This window comes from Gymnogyps californianus, chromosome 5 (assembly GCF_018139145.2).
Source record: "Gymnogyps californianus isolate 813 chromosome 5, ASM1813914v2, whole genome shotgun sequence".
Taxonomy (NCBI): Eukaryota; Metazoa; Chordata; class Aves; order Accipitriformes; family Cathartidae; genus Gymnogyps; species Gymnogyps californianus.
The window spans coordinates 58,270,182-58,293,230 of NC_059475.1; the positions used below are offsets into that span (position 1 = coordinate 58,270,182).

Genomic DNA, 23,049 nt, shown 5'->3' on the forward strand with positions numbered 1-23,049 from the left:
CAGGTGGATTTATCTTTTATCACTGCTGTCATGATTTTACCCATTTCCTCCAAGAGTTTAGGCACAGATGGCCTCATGCACAAAAATAAATAAGAAACCTGCTTGAAGGGAAAAGAATTCTGCTCAAATAGCTTAGGATAGTTTAATAAATACCATTTTGTATATAAAAATATTTCAGGTTTATAAAAGAGGGGAGGGGACGGTCTCCCACGTGGAAAGGAAGTTAAGTGAAAAGTGCTGTATAACATTTTTGAAGAGATTTTGTTTTAAACATATAGTACCATTATGAATATATATTTTATAATAATCCTGTTTCTTAGAACCTTATTGTTCACTACAAGTATCAAATGCTGTTTGCTTCCTTTTGTTTGTTGTCTTATTGCCATTTTGGAAGATGCCTAGTTCAGAAGGGTTCCGTATAATTGTGCTTTTGTAAGGCTGTCCTTCCGACTCAAACCAGTACTCCCAGTCCGTTGAAACTGCTGCTGTTTGCTGTGAATGCCCGAATGGCTTCCTTGCTCCATGGAAGACTGGTGGATTTCTGAAGCCTCCACTGAACTCTGATTGAGGGACTCTGCGGAGCTGTTGGGGCTCACGTCCACGTACTCTCTTTTCAATACCGGGCTGTTTTCAATGTTTTTGCTACTGCATAACTGGACGGTGATCCTTTCATTTTTTTGGTCTCTTGATTCTTTTGTTTTGTAAGTGGGCAATTTTTCCTGTTTACAGCTAGTGCTGATGTCAATATTCAGGCCACTGTCTGTTCTCAGGAAGCAAGAATCCACAAGTCTGCTTTGGCAGATATCGTCTCCCTCTGAGCAGCTATCTGCTTTGTAACTAGCGTAGATGGGGCTTGTTCGACTGTCTCCCTTCTTAATAGGGCTGCTGTAGTACTGCTCTGAAAAACTACAGGGCGACAGCCTGCCAGTGTTCCTGTAAGGGTACGCACCAATGTCCTCCACACTCAATTGTCTCCATCGCCCAGGCAAGTCTTCTTCTGAAAGGTGGCTGCTCCTGCACTCATTCCTCATTTTCTGGTTCGCTAAAGCCTGCTGTGGTGTTATGGCTGAGAAATGAAAAGGTTCGTTTGCATACGGAGGCAGAGTCCTGGTAAAAGTGGGTGAGTTCTCGTCGTCGGCAAGCTCCATGTGCTGCGCAGGTTTGGACTTGGCAAACCTAGGACTTCCCTGATGCTCGTAACCTGCAGGTGACTTTCTTTCAAACAGTTCGTCTCGGTTGCTCATGTAGATCGCTTGCTGAGAGGCTGTCAGAGTGTTGGCTTGGGCGTTCTCCTTCTCCTCGGATGTGACGCTGAAGCTGGAATAGGAGCTGGAAGTCGGCAAAGAGGTAATGTACTCTGGGAAGGCTTCGTGAGAGAAGCTGGAATGGAAACCGTCTTCTTCGACGGTGCTGTCTGTGGAGTTCTGGGACCGCAGGAACCCCACATCTTTCACTTGCGTGTCCACACTCTGCCTCCTCTCCCTCCTCCTCTCCTCGGGGCAGTAAAGGGCGGTGTCGCTGCAGTAGATGTCCGACTTGTACTGGGGCCTTTGTCCGAGTTTTCCGGCAGAGTCCTGAAAATTGAGATCCCTTGTAGATGGGCTTGACAAGTGTGAAGACAAGCTGTTTGGATCTGGTTTTTCCAGTACTTTGGCAATGACGCAAGTGGGTATGGTATCAGCGTAAGATGTGTGGCACAAGGGGACAGAAAGGCTGCACCCATGTTTTTCCAGATGGATGCTGACTCTTTCCTGAAAGTCAGATGGCAACTGTAATGTAAAGAGATGGCAAAGGGGAAAGGAGAAAAGGGTACATGTCAATACTGGTGTCTGCTTGGGCTTATACAACATGGATAGATGAGTGCTGTTTATGACATTACATAGCTCGCTATATATTTTTCTTTGACTAATGTGATGGCCACAATCTTTGTGCATTTCTGAAAACAAACGTAATCAAATAACTTTCATTTATTTACTTAACATTTGGAAATCTTCATCTGCTTCCCCTCATGGAAAACACTGTGAAACTGAAAGGTTTCCTTCCAAGTTAATTCAGGTTGGATAGGAAAGATGTAAAGAATGTAGTAAACAACGATCTTAAAAAGGCAGGTAGGGAATTATGGCCTACAGCAATACTTTCCAGACTGTGTGCATGGGTGTGATTTGCAGTTGGAGTGTGGGGGTGCAGAGGGCTCTGCTGGGGTGAGGAAAAAAGAGGAAGAGATCAGATCTATTCTGTTGTTCTTTTGCCTTTCTTTGAGCTCGTCTGGCCTCCAACCTGGTGCCAAATTGGCTCCTGCCCTCCAGCATTGCATTTGATGAACAATGCTGTTTGAAGAGGCAGGAAAGTTGGTTTCACTGACACTTAAAGCAATGGTACTGGCTGCTATGACAGGAGTGTTCCTGTGCTGGGAAGAAACAAATCAAACTGGCTTCCTTGCCCCAGCAGTCGGACACTGCTTGTCAGATCAACCATCCGCATAAGCCTCAACATGTTCCCCTCTTCCAGCAGCTGCTAGCTGACTGCTTTTCTAGTTTCTTAGTACACAACAGAAATAAGAGATAAGACCTGAATTTACATTATGATTCCTGTGACAGACTAGTCAGAATTAATCAATAAGTTTGTTATGCATCAGAAATCATATAGTTTTTGGAGAAAGTCAGGATCAGCTCTGTGGACGGTGGTTCCACCTGCCATTCTGACATGTGGACCAGAAGAGATTGAGAGACCACATTGCTTGTGCAGCTTGGAAGTCTGGCAGGTAATGCCTACGCAGGTATCACCAAGCATGCTTGCCAGTCAAATTTTATCTGCCTTGCTCATTTCAGATCTCTATCAATGATCAGACAGGGATATGAGAGAGCTGCATGATGGCTGTCTCTCAGTATTTCTTGTTGGAAATCAGAACAACTCATGTTTGGACTAAGTTTTGAGTTTGTGACTGTGATAACTCCTTTGATATCCATGTTGATTTACGCCACTTAGAAATTTAGCCCTTGAATGCTTGGCTGAACTCTGATTTACTCAGCACTTTCTTTTTATACGTAGAAATCAAGTTCCTCTTCACCAAATAATCAGCGGTTACCCTTATATCCCTAACAATCTCACTCCCTCCTTAACTTTGTTTCTCTAGAGGAAAGAACCCTACAAATACTGAGGTAGTCCCCTGCCCCCCCTCTATTTTAGGCCACAGAAATTTAAGATGCCTGCTCCTTGTAATGATCTCACATCCTATAAGATATGGAGCTCCTCTTTTAGCTTCACTGGGAAGTTTTTCAAGTTGGTTTAATCCCCAAAACTCAAAGTATTCAAAATATGGCATGTTGTGAAATGGCATTCTTGTTAATGTGGAGTAGGATGAGTGTTTTTTCAACCAACAGACCTTCCAGGATATTTTGGATTAATCATTATGTTGTTGATTAGCTCACATGTCTTCCATTGGAAATAAAGAGTATGATATTGCCAATCTGCTGTCAGACAGCAATATTAGTCATAGTAAGTACAGATGCAACAAAGATTGAATAAACAGATTGTAAAATAGGGCTGCTGTAAATTGCCACAGAAATGAGGAAAAGAAATACAGTTCATTTAACGTGAAACTGCTGTATGGGGCAGCTATTGTTTTAGTATCCTGTAACACCACTGTTTGGTCTATTTTATATACATTATTTAGATTATGAAATGAATTAAGAAAAAGAACATTATCTTCTGGGCATTGCACTGGAAACTGGAATTACTAAAATGATATTGCTGTCACATTACTATATTGTACTATAGTTTAGGCTTCTGGGTAATATACAATACTTTGTCAGGCAATATTTGCATTTGTAAGGAATTCATTGGCTATAACAGCACATTCACACTTGCTAAATTAATAAATACTTGGACTTATGAGTGGAGACTTTGCCTATTTAATTGAGTGTATGACAGTCTGGGAAATTGTGGGGAGATCCCACATTTGTGGTAGTTTTCTGCAAGTGAACCGCTAAGTACTTTTAAGGTCCTAGGGAGCTTTCAAGTGGGAGTAATGTCATGATAATTCCTGGATATGAATTGCTAAGGGAAGTCAGTTACTAGGAAAAAATAACAGGACCACGATAATGGTTAATTTGGAAGTTCTGTCTCCGTTCCAGAAAATCCTCACCCATTTGACAGAAGAATCTTGCTCTATCCTTATTTACCAGGGTTGTTTAGTGCTCTGAAGCCGTCTGCTGGCTTAGAAATGGTTTATACATTCCACATTCCATTTTGCATTATTCCGTTGCAGAATTGCACAAGAGAGACCGTTTGGGGGGGACATTAACCTGATGGGACTGATAAGGGAAGGCTTTTCTCTGTGACCTTCACCGAAGCAATATACGTGAGGAAGGTGCTATTGCTTTGTGTAGGGCCTGCATCCCTAAAGACAGTGTAGTTCACCAAGATAATATTTACCTCCCCTTTAAGGAGTCTGTCTCTCAAGCCTAGTTTCCTTGGAAGCAAGGATTATTAATTGAAGTTTACACCTTGGAAATCAATCATTCAGTGCTCTGGTTGCTTTAGAAAAAGATATTTGTTCTGTCAGTCCATTTTAAAATTCAGGTTTAGAAATTAGCTGGACTGGAAAATAGCTTCAGGAGGAAAATTGATTATATCAGAATCTCTGATGCCTGCAGCTTGTCATTTCCCTGCTCTCACCCCCCTGTTCCCCCCCAGCATTTTTCAGTCTAGAGTTCTCAGTACTTTCGTTTTGCTAAAACCTTTTTTTTTTGTGTGATCAGTGCAGGCCCGTTCTACTGGATAGCAGAGATTTTGGGGAAGAGAGTACCTCCAAGTTCCATCAGTGGCTATGATTTTGTCAGCACCTCCCTCAGCTGCACAGAATACCAGTAGGTGCACAAGCCCTCCTGTTGCTTAAAGGGAGGGGAGGAGAAATCAAAGCCTTAAGGGCAAACAAGTTCTGGAATTGATACATGTAAAATAACCTGTTTTCCATAAAATATTTATTTCTTTGAATATTCACCAAGTTCGATCACATTACCTCCGAAAGCTTATGTGCCCTGTCGTAATTCTTGCTGCACTGGAGCAACTGAGCAGCTAAATTGCAGTCCTTCCTATAGAGCTCCTAGAAAAACAAAAAATAGCCTGTTTTTTAAAGCTTGCAGATAGCTTGTGGCTTTGAGCCTTTCTCCCATGCCTGAGAAATCTTTTAAAAATTGACTTTGGGGAAATTTGGAGCATACTTTAACTTTTAAATACATTAAGATTCTGTGTTTCTTGCACAGTCCTGAGATGTTTGCCCCTTTGCTCCGTGAGGTCGGATAAAATTACTAAAAAGAAAATTTTGAGAACTGTTGCTACAGAACAGTAATCTGCATTTTAAAAGACAGATACTTACCGTTAGGAACTGGACTTTATACTCTTAACATGCATGGCACTATGAAGGCTAAAATAAACATGATCTTTTAAGCAAAAAGAAAATTTAAGAACAGACAATTTTTACTGAGTATTATCCAGATTAGCACTAAGATACTACTTTAGAAAATGCTTAAATAATCTTATGAGACTGTGGGAGAAATTCATTGCAGAAATATACATTGTATTGTTTTTTAAAAAGAAGGCCTTTGTCTCCTTATGAAACTTTCTTGCTGGTTCCTGGCTCCCTTCATATCTTGCAGAATGCAGCTATACAAATATATTAAATCTCACTGCAAATATTTGGTGCTTCAGAACAGGATATTTTTACTGGGTAAGAAATTACCATGAGAATTCCACACAGGGAAAAAGAGAATTTAAACAAGCTGCTTGTACCATTTTTGTATTGAATGGCTCCCACAGCCTATTTAATGGGAAAATTCAGTACATAGACTTGCCCTTCGTCTGAATTTAATTTAGCACATGTGATTGTGTAACTGTATCCTTCAACCAGTATCTCTGGGTCCCTGGAGGTAAGAGTTGTATGTTGCTTTTCCTGATCTAGCTGCCATTAAAAACAAAGTTGGCTTCAGAAGTTGACTTTATAGGTGGGCATAGATGAGATACAGATAGACAAAGCATAAAGGTACTACGGACACTAGGCTGTGTTAATCTGTAAAAATTAGGAAATGTTTATAGAAAAAAGGTGTTGAATACTGAAATGATTTGAATTTTCTCTGGAGTTAATGTTATAATTTTATTGCATACTGATTTTTACTGTTCCACTTGTTCTTTTAAAAACTGGTAAGGAATTTTTCTATGAAAAGGAAAGGTGGAAATTCCCTCTGTTTTGAAATACCATTTTAAAGGTATTCTGTGATAACAGGTGCAAGAAGATGTTCCTGGGAGTCTGTGAGGCATGGGGGTAGTAAATGTAGTTTTCCTATGATCATTAGTTCATTATATCTTCATATTCAAGGGCCTTTATATACTCTTGGTTTGTGGGGGTTTTTTGTGTCTGTGTGAGCTTTTATACATGCCACTTCTGCCTTAAATGTACTGGGGAGATGATACATTCATTTATGTAGGTCTTAAATTTTATCTTAGTACACACTATTTTTATTCCTGAAAACAGCTGCAAACAGTAGGAATCCAAGAATTCAATTTAGAAGCAAAATCTGTTGCATGTGCGTGTGATTCTGACACGTTACATGCACATCAAACACATAATATATTGCTGCACGATGTACAGCACAGACAAGTAGTCCAAGTCCCATATGGCATTACTAGGCACCTAAAAATGAAATCACTCCAAAATCTAATCCTTTCTTCAAAAGATGTGTGCCTCTGTTTCTGTGAAGCAGTTGTCATGGAGAGTACAAAAAGCATTTCTGACACTTTATTTTTAGCAGCTTTAAAAATTACTACAGAAAAATTACATGTGAGTTAAATGTGCCACGTGTACTTTGTTCTCAACATGCTGGGACAAGCCATGCGACTGGAGTCACTTTCTCTCCTTTAATGTATATCTAAATGGAAACTAGCCACATCTGTGGCAACTAGAACAATAATTGGCAATTAATGCCAAAAGTGTTTCCCATAGTCTAAAACATGTTTTTGCATCAAAAGCATCATTTTACGTATCTGTCAGAAGAATAAGGGGAAATATAATTGAAGGAATAAATATTGGCAAGACAAAAACATGTTCTCCCCATGTAGAATTCTTCAGTTTAACACTGTCTCTACATTCATATTAATGGTTTGTTTCATATTTCTTTATCTTAAAATTTGGAATTTAACCTTTAGTTTCATTAGTGATGCTACATAACTAAGGGCAGAATTTTGTCTGTGGATCGACCTAAAGTATGAAGAAGTGGTACTGTTATTTGAAGCTTCTGAACCATACTCTAATGTTCAGAGTAGTTCAGAATAATTCTTGGAAGAAGAGTACTCTGAACTCCAGTCCAGTCTAAGCTGCCTTAAAAACTATGAATAGTGAAAACATGTCTTCAAATGTGGGCTCAAACCTGACTCCATGAAGTAGTGCAAATGCATGCATACTTACTGGGAGAGTTTTACAGTTTTTGTCCCCCTCTGTTTTAGATCTGAAATAACTCACTGATTTCAGCTGAATTAGTCTGGACATATACCTGTGCTTCTAAAACCTAAATGTAGCCCATTGCATTTACCACCTTCCGTTAGTTTATAGCCATTAGAGTTATGAGGTAACTGTTGTTTCAACACAATTTCTGTAAAGTAAAAGGCCAGACTGTGAACTCTTTGTTTCCGTTGGAAAGCTATTAATTGCATAGGCACAATTCACATCAACAGGTGTATTAATGGGATCAAATGCTCCCTGCTATGATTAAGAGTTCATATGAAATATGGGAAGATTGAATGTAAGATGCTGAGAAATAAGTGCTAACAGAAATATGTCTTCTGTAGATGAATTTTTTATTAAGTGTCTAAGGAATGGCACAGTAATGAACTAAATGCCTGCAATCTTCCTTTCTTTGCTGTCTTTTTAGGTTTGTCCCTGGAAGGATTTCATGAGCTTGGTTGCCAGCTGCAGTATGCATGCCGGTTTTCAGCAGTGTTTAATGAGATGCAGGGTGACAATCGCCAGAGATGTTCCCTGTTTCGTTCCACACAGAGATAGGTAAATTGTTACACATGAACCACAGCTGAGGAAAACCTGGCTCCCGCTCCCTGCAATAATCTGAGTGACCAGGTTGGGTCAATCCTACCTTTTGCTAGTAGAGCTCAGTTGCGCTGTGCATCCCATTTCAGTGAGCAAAGACTGAAAGATCAGAGGAACTGCAGGAAATGTAGGGCTCTACACTGTGCCTAAAATCCTTATGATGAATCCTAACTCCATACATGTGTCCACGCAACAGCTCTGAGCATGTGCTTCCACCAGTTTGCTCTACTTGACCGAAACTGATGGCAAAATCAATCTGGGAATATTGCCATTTCTTAAAATGTTTTTTTCATAGTTTTAGGTTAGACATAAGGAAAAAAATATCAATGAAAAGTCTCACCCCAACCCCATAGCATAGGGAGAGCTGAATTTACAAAATGATGGGAACAATCAAACATGAATTTTAACTGTCGAGGTGACAAATTACATTTTACGTAAACAATAAGAAAATATTCTGTAATTTCATGGGAAGTGCATGGCCTAATTTATTTCTGAATATAATCTCAAGATGTATCCATAATTAAATACTTACATTGTCTTCTGACAACTTATCTATTGTCACCTTGGCCTCTATTAAGTGATTATTGAGTGCAATTATTTCATGGCTCAAAGCCCGTTTTTCCTCTTCGTAATGTTGACCCTGTGTAGAAAATGGAGTAGTCAGTATTTTTTCTACTGTCAGAATATTTCAGAAAAAGGCCCAAAGGTTGATGTCATTCTCAAATCCAGGGAAAAGCACAACAGACAAATATTTCTTTTTTTTTCTTAGTATTTTTTGCTATTTTCACTCAGCAGATGAGGCAAAGTACTTTACTTTGAAAATATGGAGGTCAAATTGAGCTCACATTAAGAACCTTCACAAAAGGCTCTAGCTACCCTGTGCAAAAGCATTCACCTGAGCGTCAGCTATTCCTTCCTCGTCACAAGGCAGGGTTTCTAGCCTGGAAGGGACTTGGGCTGCTCTTGGCTTTTGCTACAAGAATGTTTCACTTAGGCCATTAGCTCCCATTCTCATGAGGGAGGAAGAACAGTATTTAAAAAGGAAAGTAGCTGTGTTTGAGCCAATTTCTTTTTAGCTGTTGACTATGCTGGCTGCTTTAAAAGCCCTGAATGAGGTTGTTCATTTCTCAAGATGAATGTTTGCCTGATCGCAGGGTTAACGTTCATTAGCAGAATGTGACCCGCTGTGGGATAACAGGAAAATAGTCTGATTCAAACTTCTTGCTGCCCACTAATTTAATCTTGTTACCAGTAGGCTGAAACTCTTCATTATAAATGCAAAGAAATCAGCAGGAAGAGTAAAGTGCCGCTGGCCCTTCCCATGCTGTGTCCCATTTTCATATTGCAGTTTTTATTGCACCGCCTCATATATCAAAAATTATTTTGTAAAAATAATTTATAACTCTGCCTCCAGCCTTACCTTAGTATTAAAAAGTATGGTAGCGTCTGAATGCTCTAGCTGAGATCAGGGCATCTTCCTTGCACTCAGAGCTGTACAAGACCATGATAACATGAAGGTTTGCCAATTATCTGGAGGGGTCTTTTAGAAAGCAGCGTTGCAATAAGAACAGAAAGTAGGGTAAACTTTAATGTACATCTGTTTTGTTTAGTGAACTCAATCCAGTGACAAATTCACAATCTCACTTCCCATTCTAAAGTTGTTAGAGTAATTTGTGAAGGACTTTCTCCAGCAGGACGATTGTATTAGCTACTGAAATTTCCCAAGTGCCATATTGCCAGGGTCACACAAAAATCTTCCATCAACACACACTCGACATTGTCAGCTAATTGACAGCAATGGGAGTTGTGTGTTTTGAAGTCCGAATGAATATCAAGGTTAATTATCCAGCTGCAAAGCACCAGGCTATATTAAAGAAAGATGATTAAATTGGAAATGGCAACTCTCATCCTAAGTTGCTATTTAAAGAAAAACACCTTCTCAAATGCTCTAAGCAAACCTACAGCTTGCTTTAAACAGTGTAGATATGATTGAAATGTCTTTGTGAAGGTCTGGACTGTCCTGTTTTAATGTCAGCTTTTCTACAGACCGCCTGTTCCCCGCTGTTGCAAGACCTCCGTTCTGACAGCCCAGCTGTGCCTGGAGGCTGGTGCAGGCTTGACACCTCTCCCGTTCTTGTTCTCATTGGTCAGGTGCTCCTGCTAGCTGCCTGGGGACTATATCATGGAAAGCCAAAACGTAGCTTTGAGAGCTTGCAAGAGCTCCAACCTCACTCATTTTAACAAGACACATGATCTTAGGGGCTGTGGTTTTTAATTAGGCAGATCGACGTGGTTTTATATGAGGCCCTTAACTCTCATTGATTTTACTGTGAACTAAACAACTAGGCACTTTGTAAACCTCCTGGACATCTGTGCACCTCTAGAAATCTGTCTCCTTTGAGAGTATGACTGAAGATTACATTTTCAAAGGTATTTAGCTGCATAATGAGGTAGACAAGTGACTACCTAAGTATCTGGGAAAAATGTGTCCCCTCAATTTTCCAAGTCATTTCATGCTTTTGAAGGATCCAGGTCCACTGAGTACAGACTTAATCTTCCAAATAACCATTTGTATTGAAGACTTTATCAATCCTTGTATGACAAGTTGTCAATGTCAGGGCAGCTGATTTGTAGGACCCCCTTTTGCTCTAAGTCTCTCTGATTTCAGTAAGTGTTGCTCTTGCCTAACCAAATTGAACATCACTCAATATATTTTACAGTTCAGGAAAGATCATCTGATCAAGGATTTATAGTCTTCAGCAGAGAGAGAAACTCATAAAAGGGCAGAAGATTCAGGTTTTGGAAGCAGTACTTTCCATTGCATTGAGTAATGCTGAATCTGACTGAATTATGGTTTCATTTTATTTCAGTTATGATAACTTTTGGGCTGATGTTTTCCAGACTTTGTATCTGACCAAGCGTGACTTTAAAAAATATTTTATACTTGTTGAACTGTAAAATTTGCCTCAGTCCAAATTTATACTATACAGGTCAGCAGATAGACACCAAAGTAATAAACATCTCAGCAGTGCTGTGGAGGAGGGGGAATGAGAAAGAAAGGCCAGTCCCAATCTTCTCCACCTGTATATGGCCACATCTTTCTCTTGAAATCACTGTTGTTGACATGAGCAAAGACTCTGTCTCACTGTGGCAAAATGAGGTAGTCTAAGGGTGGACAGGACCCTGAAAGGCTTTGGCATATTGACCGCATACTGTGTGTCCATCTTTGAAAGTTCAGGGCTTCAGCCAGATATTATTGTGGTCCAGTGGTGGCAACAAGAGGGCAGAGGCTTAATCCTGACACCACCTTGGGGAAAATGGTGCAGCTGGAAGACATGGTATGGTAGTGCTGGATCACTGCGTTAAAAGGATTGCTGGTTACTGGGGACTGCAACTTTGAGCTCTCCAGTTGCAGTTGGACAATCATATTTTCAGCATCAGGTATAGATGTCAGAGAGGGATGAAAGGAGGACGGGAATCATAATATTAATGCTGTGATTGTGAGTTACAAATAGAAATGCTTATTTTACTGATAGCTACTTTTGGCAGATCACTCTATTTCTGGTAGCTTTTAGATGGTTGGTCCTCCTGCTCTTCTATAAGGCTGGTGACCTCTCTTCTCTCCTTTTGGCACTGCTTTCCGCTCTGCAGGTGCTAACAACCTATCTCTCAAAACTCAGTAACAGATTAAGTTAATGGTGTTATTGATATGCCAATAGCTTGCAGCTGAGCTGAGGGTTCCTGAAGTCCACTCCAAAATGCCATAGCTGTACTATGTACCAGGCTGAGCTTCTGGTGGGTCTTTGTTCAGAAATCTTTGTTGAGTCAGCTCAGTGCATCTTGCCCCTGCCTCCTCCCCCGGCACAGAGCCAGCATAAAAGAATACAGCTCCATAGTGTCTGACTAACATGAGAGAACTGCAATCATGTGCCCACGTCTGAGTCAGATCAAATTCGTACTGCTGGGTGACTCCAGCAGTGCACAGTGCTGATATTAATGTTAGGAGAACCAAGCGCTCGGAGCCCTGGCTCCTAGCCTGGATTTAGCGTGAGCCTCACTGCTTCCTTCTCAGATCTGGTGAAGGAAATGGGTATCATTGATATAATGGGATCAAAAGATATGGAAAGGGATCAAATGATATAATAAAAGAAATCATCTCTATCTGGAACCTTGTTTTTCTTATAATTTGTATCTATCACAGTGACAACATCCCTCACATATTTACAGATCCATTAAAATATAAGGTGTCACTTTCAAAAGTGTTTGGTATCATCTAGTCCCTGCATCTGTTATCTGTGATATAAGTGGGGTGAAAAGAGTTTTGGTAGGTTGATACAGCATGAAATAATTAATAGATAAGTGTATTTTGGAAAGTAACAAAAGCTGGATGAAAACATCTGCTTTTCTTGCGTATTAGTGGATCCACAAAGGTTCCTACTCCAGTCTTTCAGCAGAAATGGAGCAGCCTAAAAGTTGGCTGTCTCTCTGGTAATGTTTCAGTCTCCCTTCAATGCTTTCCAGCAGCTGGAGAGTGTCCTACCGTAAAGCAGTGTCAGCCTATTAGTCAAGGCTAGCCTGCTTACTGTCATCTCTGCTGTCCTGCGGGAGCTTTGAGATGTGTATAGACCTTTTGAAATCAGTCTCAATTTTGCAGATAAGCAGTGCTGGTCTGTGGAAATGTCAGCCTTTTCAAATATGGCAAAGTAAATCTCTTCTTGATATTCCTGTAAGGAACATTTCAACGGATAGCATTTCAATGCTACCGTGAGAATCATATAATGGTAGTAGTGACCATGAAGGTATTAGTGGCCAGCAGCATTCCTTTGGAAATACCTCTTAATAAGTAATGCCTGAATGACAGACAGAAAGAGAGAGAGAGTTGTTCTGTTACAAATACCACCGAAGTGGCATTGATATCCCATCCTGAATGCCTGGACAGAGGTTTACTGCGATGGTTTTGGATGTGGAATACAGGTAGAACTTTGTTCCCTTTTTTCTTTACTACTGTGCTTGTCCAGGAGGAAGACAGCACTTCCACGGGAGAAATTCTCCACCTTTTTGGACCAATGTAACACTGTTAACTCAGTACTTTTCTCACAGAGCACCAGTCATGATCTTTTCATTGCAAATAGTAATAGGTGCTGTAAGGTATCTGCTAAGCAACTGCAATGTATTTACTATTGTTCTGTGGATCGTAGTTGGCGAACAAGTGCTTATGGGGGTATACTTTCAAAATAAGATCTGTATATTTTAAGGTGCTATTTTATAATCTCTTTGAAATCATCTTATGCAAGATAAAACAGAGCAGTTGCAGATGACACAAAACTGGGAGGAGTGGCTGGTACACCAGAGGGCTGTGCTGTCATCCAGAGGGACCTCAACAGGCTGGAGTAAAGGGCTGACAGGAACCTCATGAATTTCAACAAGGGGAAGTGCAAAGTACTGCACCTGGGGAGGAACAGCCCTGTGCACCAAGGTATGCTGGGGGCCACCCAGCTGGAAAGCAGCTTTGCAGAAAAGCACCTGGAGGTCCTGGTGGACACCAAGTTGAACATGAGGCCAAAGGTAACCAGGGCTTCATTAGGAGAAGTGTTGCTAGCAAGTTGAGGGAGGTGATCCTTCCCCTCTACTCAGCACTAGTGTGGCCACACCTGGAGCACAGTGTCCAGTTCAGGCTCCTCAGCACAAGACAGATACAGACATACTGGAGAGAGAGTCCAAGAAATGGCCAGGAAGATGATTAAGGGATTGGAGCACCTCTCTTATGAGGAAAGGCTGAGACAGCTGGGACTGTTTAGCCTGGAGAAGACAAGGCTCAGGTGAGATCTCATCAATGTGTATAAATACCTGAAGGGAGGATGCAAAGAAGACAGAGTCATGCTCTTTTCAGTGGTGCACACTGACAGGGCAAGAGGTAATGGGCACAAACTGAAACACAAGCGGTGCTGTCTGAGCATGAGGAAACACTTTTACTGTGAGGGTGACTGAGCACTGGAAAAGGTTGCCCAGAGATGTTGTGGAGTTTCCATCCTTGAAGATATTCAAAAGCCGTCTGGACACAGACCTGGGCAACCTGATCTAGGTGCTTGAGCAGGAGGGTTGGACCAGATGACCTCCAGAGGTCCCTTCAAACCTCAACCATTCTGTGAGTTCTGTAACAAATTATGGCTACCATACCTCACTTGACTGCTGTGATAACTGGTATGTGGCATCTGGGGTTGTTATGATATACAGTATTTTAAAATCCTGTTATTAGCAAATACTGACATCTGCCATAGAAGTAAATGCTTCTATTGTTATGCAAAGATTATTTAATATATAATTAATACATCTCCAGGTCCTAATAAAATAGGGAGCCAGTATGCATTGAATATGGTATAAGTTCATTTATGTTTCTCCCTGTATTCCATCAGGACTTCAAGCAGACCTCAGGTTAGACTTGGTGCATTTGAATGCATGTCTTCTGGAGTTAATGAAGCAGCATCTAATTATTACTGATAATTACACTAATAATGGAGGATGAGAGTGTGTTATCTATCACAAAGAAAGGGCACCCAGATGCTCCATGCATTCTCAGTGATTGTTCAGTGACAGTACTTCAATGATGAGTGAGGATGAATTTGTTTTATAACATCTGTCAGTGCATATCTCATATCCTGGTGAGAAATAAATAAAAATAGTCATCTCTTATGGAACTGAAGGTTAGGAGAGTATGTAATAGTCTCTCCTACCAGGTATGGAAACTTTTCACTGTTGCAGAGGGTAATAACGTAGCTTAGTTCAAGCTTATGTGCACTCTTCTTCCCATCCAGGTGTGTCATGGCCTCTCCTGAGCAAGGCACAGTTTTGAAATACAGTGTTTGAACCAAGGGACCTCTTAGCTTGCTGGCAGACTCTTAAATAGAAACCAGGGTGGTGGTGGGGATGACTAGGCCGGGGCATATCCGACAATGTAAAGAAAACAAGAATGAGAAAACTTGTGGTGGAAATAAAACTTTTTTTTCTATTGTAACTCTTAAAGTTAACAGCTGTTCTATTTACAGTACTTCCCCATAAACCATATACATAACTGCCCTGGTTTCAGCTGGGATAGTTACTTTTCTTCCTAGTAGCTGGTACAATGCTGTGTGTTGGATTTAGTGTGAGAATAATGTTGATTGATAACACGCTGATGTTTTAGTTGTTGCTAAGTAGCGCTTATCCTAAGCTAAGGACTTTTCAGTTTCCCATGCTCTGCCAGCAAGCAGGTGTGCAAGAAGCTGGGAGGGAGCACAGCCGGGGCAGCTGACCTGAACTAGCCAAAGGGGTATTCCATACCATGGAACGTCATGCTCAGCATATAAACTGGAGGGAGCTGGCCGGGAGGGGCGGATCGCTGCTCTGGCATCGGTCAGTGGGTGGTGAGCAATTGCATTGTGCATCACTTGTCTTTTCTTGGGTGTTATTTCTCTTTTTTTTTGTTATATTCCTTTTCATTACTATTATTATTATTATTATATTTTTATTATTAGTTAGTTAGTGTTATATTTTGTTTTACTTTAGTTATTGAACTGTTCTTATCTCAACCCATGAGTTTTACTTTTTTTCCCGATCCTCCTCCCCATCCCACTAGGAGGGGGGAGGGATGAGCGGCTGCATGGTGCTTAGTTGCTGGCATGGGGTCAAACCATGACAATAACATATTTTATCAGTTGGCCCATAAAAAAGCAAAGTATGGTTTAGATTTGCAGATATTACTGAGTATTCTCTGCAGTAATTCATGATTTTAAGCATTACTGCATGTTAGTTTCTGCTCTGCAGATCTTCATGTTATTATGACAGATTATGTGTTTGTGTGTGTGCATGTTTATGGATGCTTTGGAGCTATGTGAGTTTATCTGCCAGTTAAGAGCTTAGCTGTGGATATCCCCTAGTCACACTCCCTTGCACCCCTGGGCAGAAACTGTAATAAAAACAGAGAACTGACAAGATGAGAACAACAAGTAAGAATAATGAAAAACATTTCAATAAATAATGAAACTGTATCAACAGATACCAGTTCATGACATGATCCTTGGGGTGCAGGTGCGCATCATTGCTTGAGAGCACCATTTAATATGTATTGCGTTTTTGGTTTTACTGCTTTGTATAACAATCTTATTTTGGTTTAACAGTAAAATGAGTATCCAAAGGAGCCATTCACTTACAGACTCACTGAACCCACAAGTCTGTTTAAGAATGTGCATCTTTACAGGCAACTAGAGGAAAAGAGCCAAACGTTTAGCTAATTTATTAGGTAATTCTTTGTCAAGTTACAAACAAAACTGCAGGAACGTGTAGGGACATATCAGGATGCTGCCACAGCCTCTGCATTGTACTTCATGATGTACCACTGTCTCATCTTTGCTTCCCACTGCAGTAATCCCCAGGACAGCCATCCTTGTCTCAACACCTCTTCATAATGCTAATAGAGCCTGGTTTTCAGGAATGCCCTTACATTACGGTAAGGAGTAATGACTAGTTCATTATATTTATTCTACAGTATATTAATATTTATTTAAAGTTAGTTTCTGTTTCCAGGCTGCCAAGGGTGCAGACAAGGCTGCATTCTTCAGAGACAAATGTATGGCATTAAGGATTTTAAAATGCTCGCTTTTCTGGGAGGATTAGAGAAGATATGTTGTTGATGTGTCTTGTGTCTGAGGCCTTACCTACTGCAAAAATCTGTCATGTGGGAGTTCTTCCAAGTAAAGAAGATAGTGGCAAGAACATTATTCCAATGTGACAGGCCTTTCTTATGATGAACACATGGGATAAAAGGAAGTGACAGCTGTATGAGCCTTGGGTTGGCTCAGGAAGACACTAGATTGTCTGCTCTTGCCATAGCTTAAGTTTTTTTGATTTTGTAATTTTACCTAGGAGCTCATCAAAATAATTAAAAAGAATTATATGGTCATAGTGAAATGAAAGGAATAAAGGCTTCAACTGAGCTACTGGTAAGGAGCGAAACATTTTGCAAAAAGAAAAAGAAGATATGTGAATGGGTAGAAAAGGAGAAGTACCATTACTGCAGGCCAGACAAGGTAGGCTCATCAGGCTTGAAGCTGTCACTCTAATAACTGATTGTTTGATACTCAAACTTTCTAGCCACACAGGTTCATCTGTGGAAATGGAGAAATTACTAGAGACAGGATGTTGCTTAGACTCTACTTAAATGGACTGGGAAGAGAAAGTTTCATTAATTTCTCTGAGTAAAGAAGTAAAATGGCCTAGGAAGGAAAATGTGGAATTCTGAACTTTGAAATCTTATATTGATTCATATTAGTTGCAGGTCATTTTAATACGCAAGTGAATTCTAATTCGAGTTGGCTACCTAAGCAAGGGCAATTTCCCAACCAAATAACAAAACTAAGGCTAGACTATTTACAGTACTTTGCTCTTTAATATTTAGTTCTGCTCTAGGAATTTTTAAATTCACATTTCCTGTTACCTTTTGACATTTTTTCTTAATAATTAGTTGGGTAGAAGAAAAATTAAACTCCCCTCCCCTTCCCGTTGTAATTGCTGTCTTAAAATAACTGTTTAGCTAAATGATCTCTCTTGGGAGTTAAGCTGCTTCTCTCAGAAAAGTTTGCTCTGATTTATCACACTCATGTGGCAAGGCTGACTTTTCTTCTCTAGGTTTATACTTGCACTCGAGTGCACAAGATCCGTTCTTGCAGTGAAGACTTGTGCTGAGCCAGATTTGCGTCCAAGCCCTGCTCGGTGGTGCCTGGCCAGCTCAGAGCCAGCCCCAACAGGTCTGCTCTCCCTGCAGTGCCTGTCACGATAGTAACCCTGGTATTAGTCTTATTGCTTTATTATCGTTATCCTGTAAGCTTCTGTCTCCTGACTACCCCAGTTCACATCTAGGGCTCTTCCTCTTGTTGACTTCAATCCTTAAAAACATGTCCACGTCCAATGTGTGTATGCTGTTATATTCTGCTCACCTCTTGAATCTATTTAATACACATTGAAACATCAACTGGGATATTGATTCGAAAGATTTGGTAAGCTGGCTGAAAAATTGCAAGTGTACTACAGGGAATAAGCATAATGCACTTGTGTCTTTTCTGTGTGAATTAGTCCCTCTTTTTTATTAAAAAATATCTCTGCTATTTACTTTGTAAAATCTCATGTTAGGCAAAGCTGTTTAAGGTTTGGTGGTTTTTTTTTTTTCCCCCCAATCAACCCCAGCTCCTTGAGAACATTGTGAGAAAATCCCTATAAGCTCTTTTCAAGGCAGAGCAGGGCAAGTTCATTAAAGTAAAATGCTCTGTTCAAATATCCAGCCCCTCAGACCCTTCTAAATAGTGTCTTTTTGGCAGCATCCCAATTCAATCTGCCATAACCAAGTATAATGACTGTATGAAATAACTAGTGTGAAAAAAGTCTAAAAAAGGAAAGAGTTATTATGTAAATTGCTTGAACAAAGAGAGAATTTTGCTTCCAATCTTGCTAATATGTTACTCAAGTCTCCTCTGCCTCCTAATGCAGTTCTCTGCAGAGCTGTTTTGGTGGTTGTTGTTGTAGTGCTTTTTTATATGGGTTTAATTGTGGCTCTTTGGAATTGCTGAGAAACCGTGGGTGGAGGGACACGCAGGAGTGTGCTAGAGAGCTGGAGTGACGTTTGCTGCATGGTTGTGGTCACATGAGGCTTTGCTAGGTATAGTCACATTTGATCCTCATATCAGGGGCACTGTTTCTGCTGACTAGTGTTTGAGGAGTAAACTCTCCTGGTATAAGGAAAGGCTGCAGAATGGATCTCTCAATGTACTGATTAAGCTTTACTATAAAGGAAGTGCAACACATCCTCCCCATCAGACTGCTGGGATGAAATCCAATGAAAATAAAACACAGATATATTTTTATGAAAGGATTTGCTCCTACAAGCAGATGGGAAACTCACTGATGTATGTTCCTTATGTTCCTATTCAGGGTGGTCACTTGAACCGTTGCCTCCAGAGTTTGTGTAGATGACATGTTGACTACCTTTTGGTCAAGAGAAATGTCATAACCTTTCATACATGTCATAAGATCAACTGTCTTACTTGAATCAGCTCTACTCTCCTCTGTGCCGTTTCAGAGCTATGCTGGGCTTTCATTTGCCTCCTTATCTGTTCTGCATTATACTGTAACGCCACAGTCCTTTTTTTCAGTTGTGAATCTGCTTTAAAAGGCCTTTGCTGCCACACAGTTCATGGCCCTATCAGCTGTGCTGGCACAACTTTGTTGCCATCCTGAAAGCCAGTCTGGTGAAAAATAACCCTTTAAAATGGAAAAAAAACTTTGTTTGGGAAAAAGGTCTTTTAAGCTATCTTTGCCATTAAGGAAAGCGTACATGGATTCAATACCCTCAGTATTTCTTCGTGGCATTCAGAGATCTGCCTCACAGTCTGAATGTTGTCCTGTACTATGTCAAGATTCAGTTTTCTTTCACCTTAGAGCTTTGCAAAAATTTGAACACTGTGAATTCTTGATACCATTTATCATAGCTATTCATATATTTCCTAATAATATTAAGTCTGTAAGGTATTATTTTCACAGCAGCTTATAAATATTAATATCCTGAATATCCTCTGCTGAAGCAGAGGTTAAGGCAGACCTTCCCTTATTTATATGTCTAGAGTGTCGTTGTCCAAGTCTAAGCCAGTCACCTTCCTGTCTTCCTTCAGTCAGCATAGAGATTTCTTCAAAACGTGAAATTCCTCATTGTATAGTGATTTTTCTGAGAATTGTCAGAGGAACAGCTCTCCAACGGTGCCTCCTTCTTTCCACTGTCTGACAGAGATGCTGAGGATAAAAATGCTTCAGACATTTACATGCTAAATAGATATCTAGCTTTTAGATACCTAAATGAGGTAAAATGAAGCTTGCTTTAAGTAACTAGCTCAATGGCATACAAATTGTGTTTGGCAGAGGCAAGGACTGAATCCATATCTCCCAAGACATAAGTCTTGTAATTCATGGGAAGCTCACTTTTCTGGGTCTGTAACTGTCCCCAGGGAAAAGCAGCATGAAGGGATTTTGCAACTAATGTGAATCTACCTGAGACAGTGTCGTGGTTTAACCCCAGCCGGCAGCTAAGCACCACGCAGCCGCTCGCTCACTGCCCCCCCACCCCTGGGATGGGGGAGAGGATCAGGAAAAAAAACCTTGTGAGTTGAGATAAAGACAGTTTAATAGGACAGAAAGGAATGAAAAACAATGATAATGATGATAATAATGTGACAATAGTAATACTAAAAGAATTAAACTATACAAAGCAAGTGGCGCACAATGCAATTGCTCACCACTCATTGACCGATGCCGAGTTAGTTCCCGAGCCGCGATCTGCCCCTCCCAGCCAGCTCCCCCAGTTTATATACTGGGCATGATGTCATATGGTATGGAATAGCTCTTTGGCCAGTTTGGGTCAGCTGTCCTGGCTGTGTCCCCTCCCAGCTTCTTGTGCCCCTCCAGCCTTCTTGCTGGCTGGGCATCAGAAGCTGAAAAATCCTTGACTTAGTATAAACACTACTTAGCAACAACTAAAAACATCAGTGTGTTATCAACATTATTTTCTACTAAATCCAAAACACAGCACTATACCAGCTACTAGGAAGAAAATTAACTCTGTCCTAGCTGAAACCAGGACAGACAGGCTTTCAGTAATTGATTGGAAATGACCTGTTGCCAGTTTTGATGGGAAAACCTCAAGAAATGGAGAATATGCTACTTCCCTGGGTAACAGGAGCTTTATGCCTCTGCATTTGCAAACACTTTTCCCCATTTGAACATGTCTGGACCCTGAGTGTAGTCATCATTCTTGTTTTGTCTGATTAAGAAGCTGTCTGACGTTTAGCATTTTCTCCCTGTGAAGACATTTATACAAGTCAGTCATCTTTCTTTGCTGCACTAAACAAGTGAGATCCTTGAGTCTCTTGCTGAGGCAGCTTCTTTACTTCTCATCTTATTTTTCAGTTGTCAGGCAGCTTGAGTGGTTTTGCACACCCTTTTAGAAAATGTAAATATCAGAACTTCAGCCACTGTCTTCAAACTGGATTTTCCCTTGTCTGAAACTGTGGCAAAATCACCATTCTACTCTATTCACTTTTTCCATGGTTATACAAATGCTACTTTTTTCATCTTTGTCATGGCATGCTGCTGGGAGCTCATGTTGAATTGTTCAGCCAGTCTGACTGAAGTCACTGACCTTTCCTGAGTTTCTGCTTTCCAGAGTATGACCCACTCCCTCCACTTCCCCATTCCCATTTTTTTGTTATGGTCTGCAAAGCACCTTCATAGATTTTATGCTTCTAGGTGTCTGTGGGAAAACGTATTTTGACTGAAGGGGCACAGCTTATGAAAGGCACCGGTCATTCTGAATGATTTGCTTATCAACATTTAACAATGTTGCTAATGATTTTTATGTCATTTTATCAGCAATAATTTTATGTTTACTTTTAGGACACTGTTGAAAACACTGATTAATGCTGAGCACTGTACCAATCACTGGGCTCCCCTGATCCAGCACTCTGAAAAGACTCTTTTATAATGGAAATACCCCAGTGCCTGCTACTTTTTGAGGTGGTTTTTGGTAATTTTGCAACCCATCTACTAGCTGCTTTTGATACTGTAGTTTTGTAATCACAATCCTATGAAGTGGTACTCGTCATGTATTACTATCCAAATGTATCTACTTGATTGCCTTTGCTAAAGAAATAGTGGTTTATTTAACAATTTTTCATAAAAACGTGTTGACTTCCACTATTTATAGTCCTGTGTTTCAGTTTTCCAGTAGCTGAACATCATAAACAATCACTTCGTGTTTTGTACAACCTCTATTTACCCCATTCTGTGCTTGACCTCTTGGAAGTTGGTACAGACGAGCATTTTTTTCAACCTCTCAGAGTTACCCCAACATTCAGAGACTTACTTAAAATAAACATCAGCTTAACACATTAGTATGTATTTTTAATTTAGCTTGGAGTAGGAAGCTGGGAATCTGCTCAGCCAGTTCTTTTAGGACGCTTAGGTGGAAGCTTATATAGGCTGCTGTTTTTAAAAAATGTATTTTTGCAAGTGTTCCCTAAGACATATTGCTCAACATTGTCTGTAGTTTCCATTGAATTTGGAAGTTGGATTGCAATCAGTAGGAAAAAAAATGTTCTGGCTTAAAGTAAAATGTGGCACAAGAGCTCTGCCTCCTGCTAAGAGCAGCTGAGTGAAGAGGGAAAGATGCTCATCTGGTTTCTGGCCCATGTGGCAAGGCAAGGACTTGAAGTGGCCGTCCAGGGGGACCTTGACAGGCTTGAGAGGTGGGCCCCTGCGAACCTCATGAAGTTCAACAAGGCCAAGTGCAAGGTCCTGCACATGGGTCGGGGCAACCCCAAGCACAAGTACAGGCTGGGCAATGAGTGGATTGAGAGCAGCCCTGCGGAGAAGGCTTAGGGGTATTAGTGGATGAAAAATTGAATATGAGCCGGCAATGTGCGCTCGCAGCCCAGAAAGCCAACCATATCCTGGGCTGCATCAAAAGAAGCGTGGCCAGCAGGTTGAGGGAGGTGATTCTCTCTCTCCTCCGCTCTCGTGAGACCCCACCTGGAGTACTGCATCCAGCTCTGGGGCCCCCAACATAAGAAGGACATGGACCTGCTCGAGTGAGTCCAGAGGAGGGCCACGAAGATGATCAGTGGGCTGGAGCACCTCCCCTATGAAGACAGGCTGAGAGAGCTGGGATTGTTCAGCCTGCAGAAGAGAAGGCTCTGGGGAGACCTTATAGCAGCCTTCCAGTACCTAAAGGGGGCCTGCAAGAAAGCTGGAGAGGGACTTTTTACAAGGGTGTGTAGTGATAGGATGAGGGGTAATGGTTTTAAACTGAAAGAGGGTGGATTTAGATTAGATACAAGGCAGAAGTTTTTTACTGTGAGGGTGGTGAGGCACTGGAGCAGGCT

General features: G+C 40.8%; 1 protein-coding gene across 1 annotated transcript in view; it reads right to left on the reverse strand.

The window, feature by feature from the left end:
• Nucleotides 1-398: 398 nt before the first annotated feature.
• BEGAIN (brain enriched guanylate kinase associated) overlaps nt 399-23,049 on the reverse strand; it is a 159,535-nt gene continuing 136,884 nt past the window's right edge. The window contains exons 7-9 of the mRNA XM_050897760.1: nt 8,628-8,735; nt 5,021-5,104; nt 399-1,769 (exon numbers count right to left, since the gene is read on the reverse strand). Of these exons, the coding sequence (XP_050753717.1) occupies nt 399-1,769; nt 5,021-5,104; nt 8,628-8,735 (1,563 nt within the window). The remainder of the gene's footprint in view (nt 1,770-5,020; nt 5,105-8,627; nt 8,736-23,049) is intronic.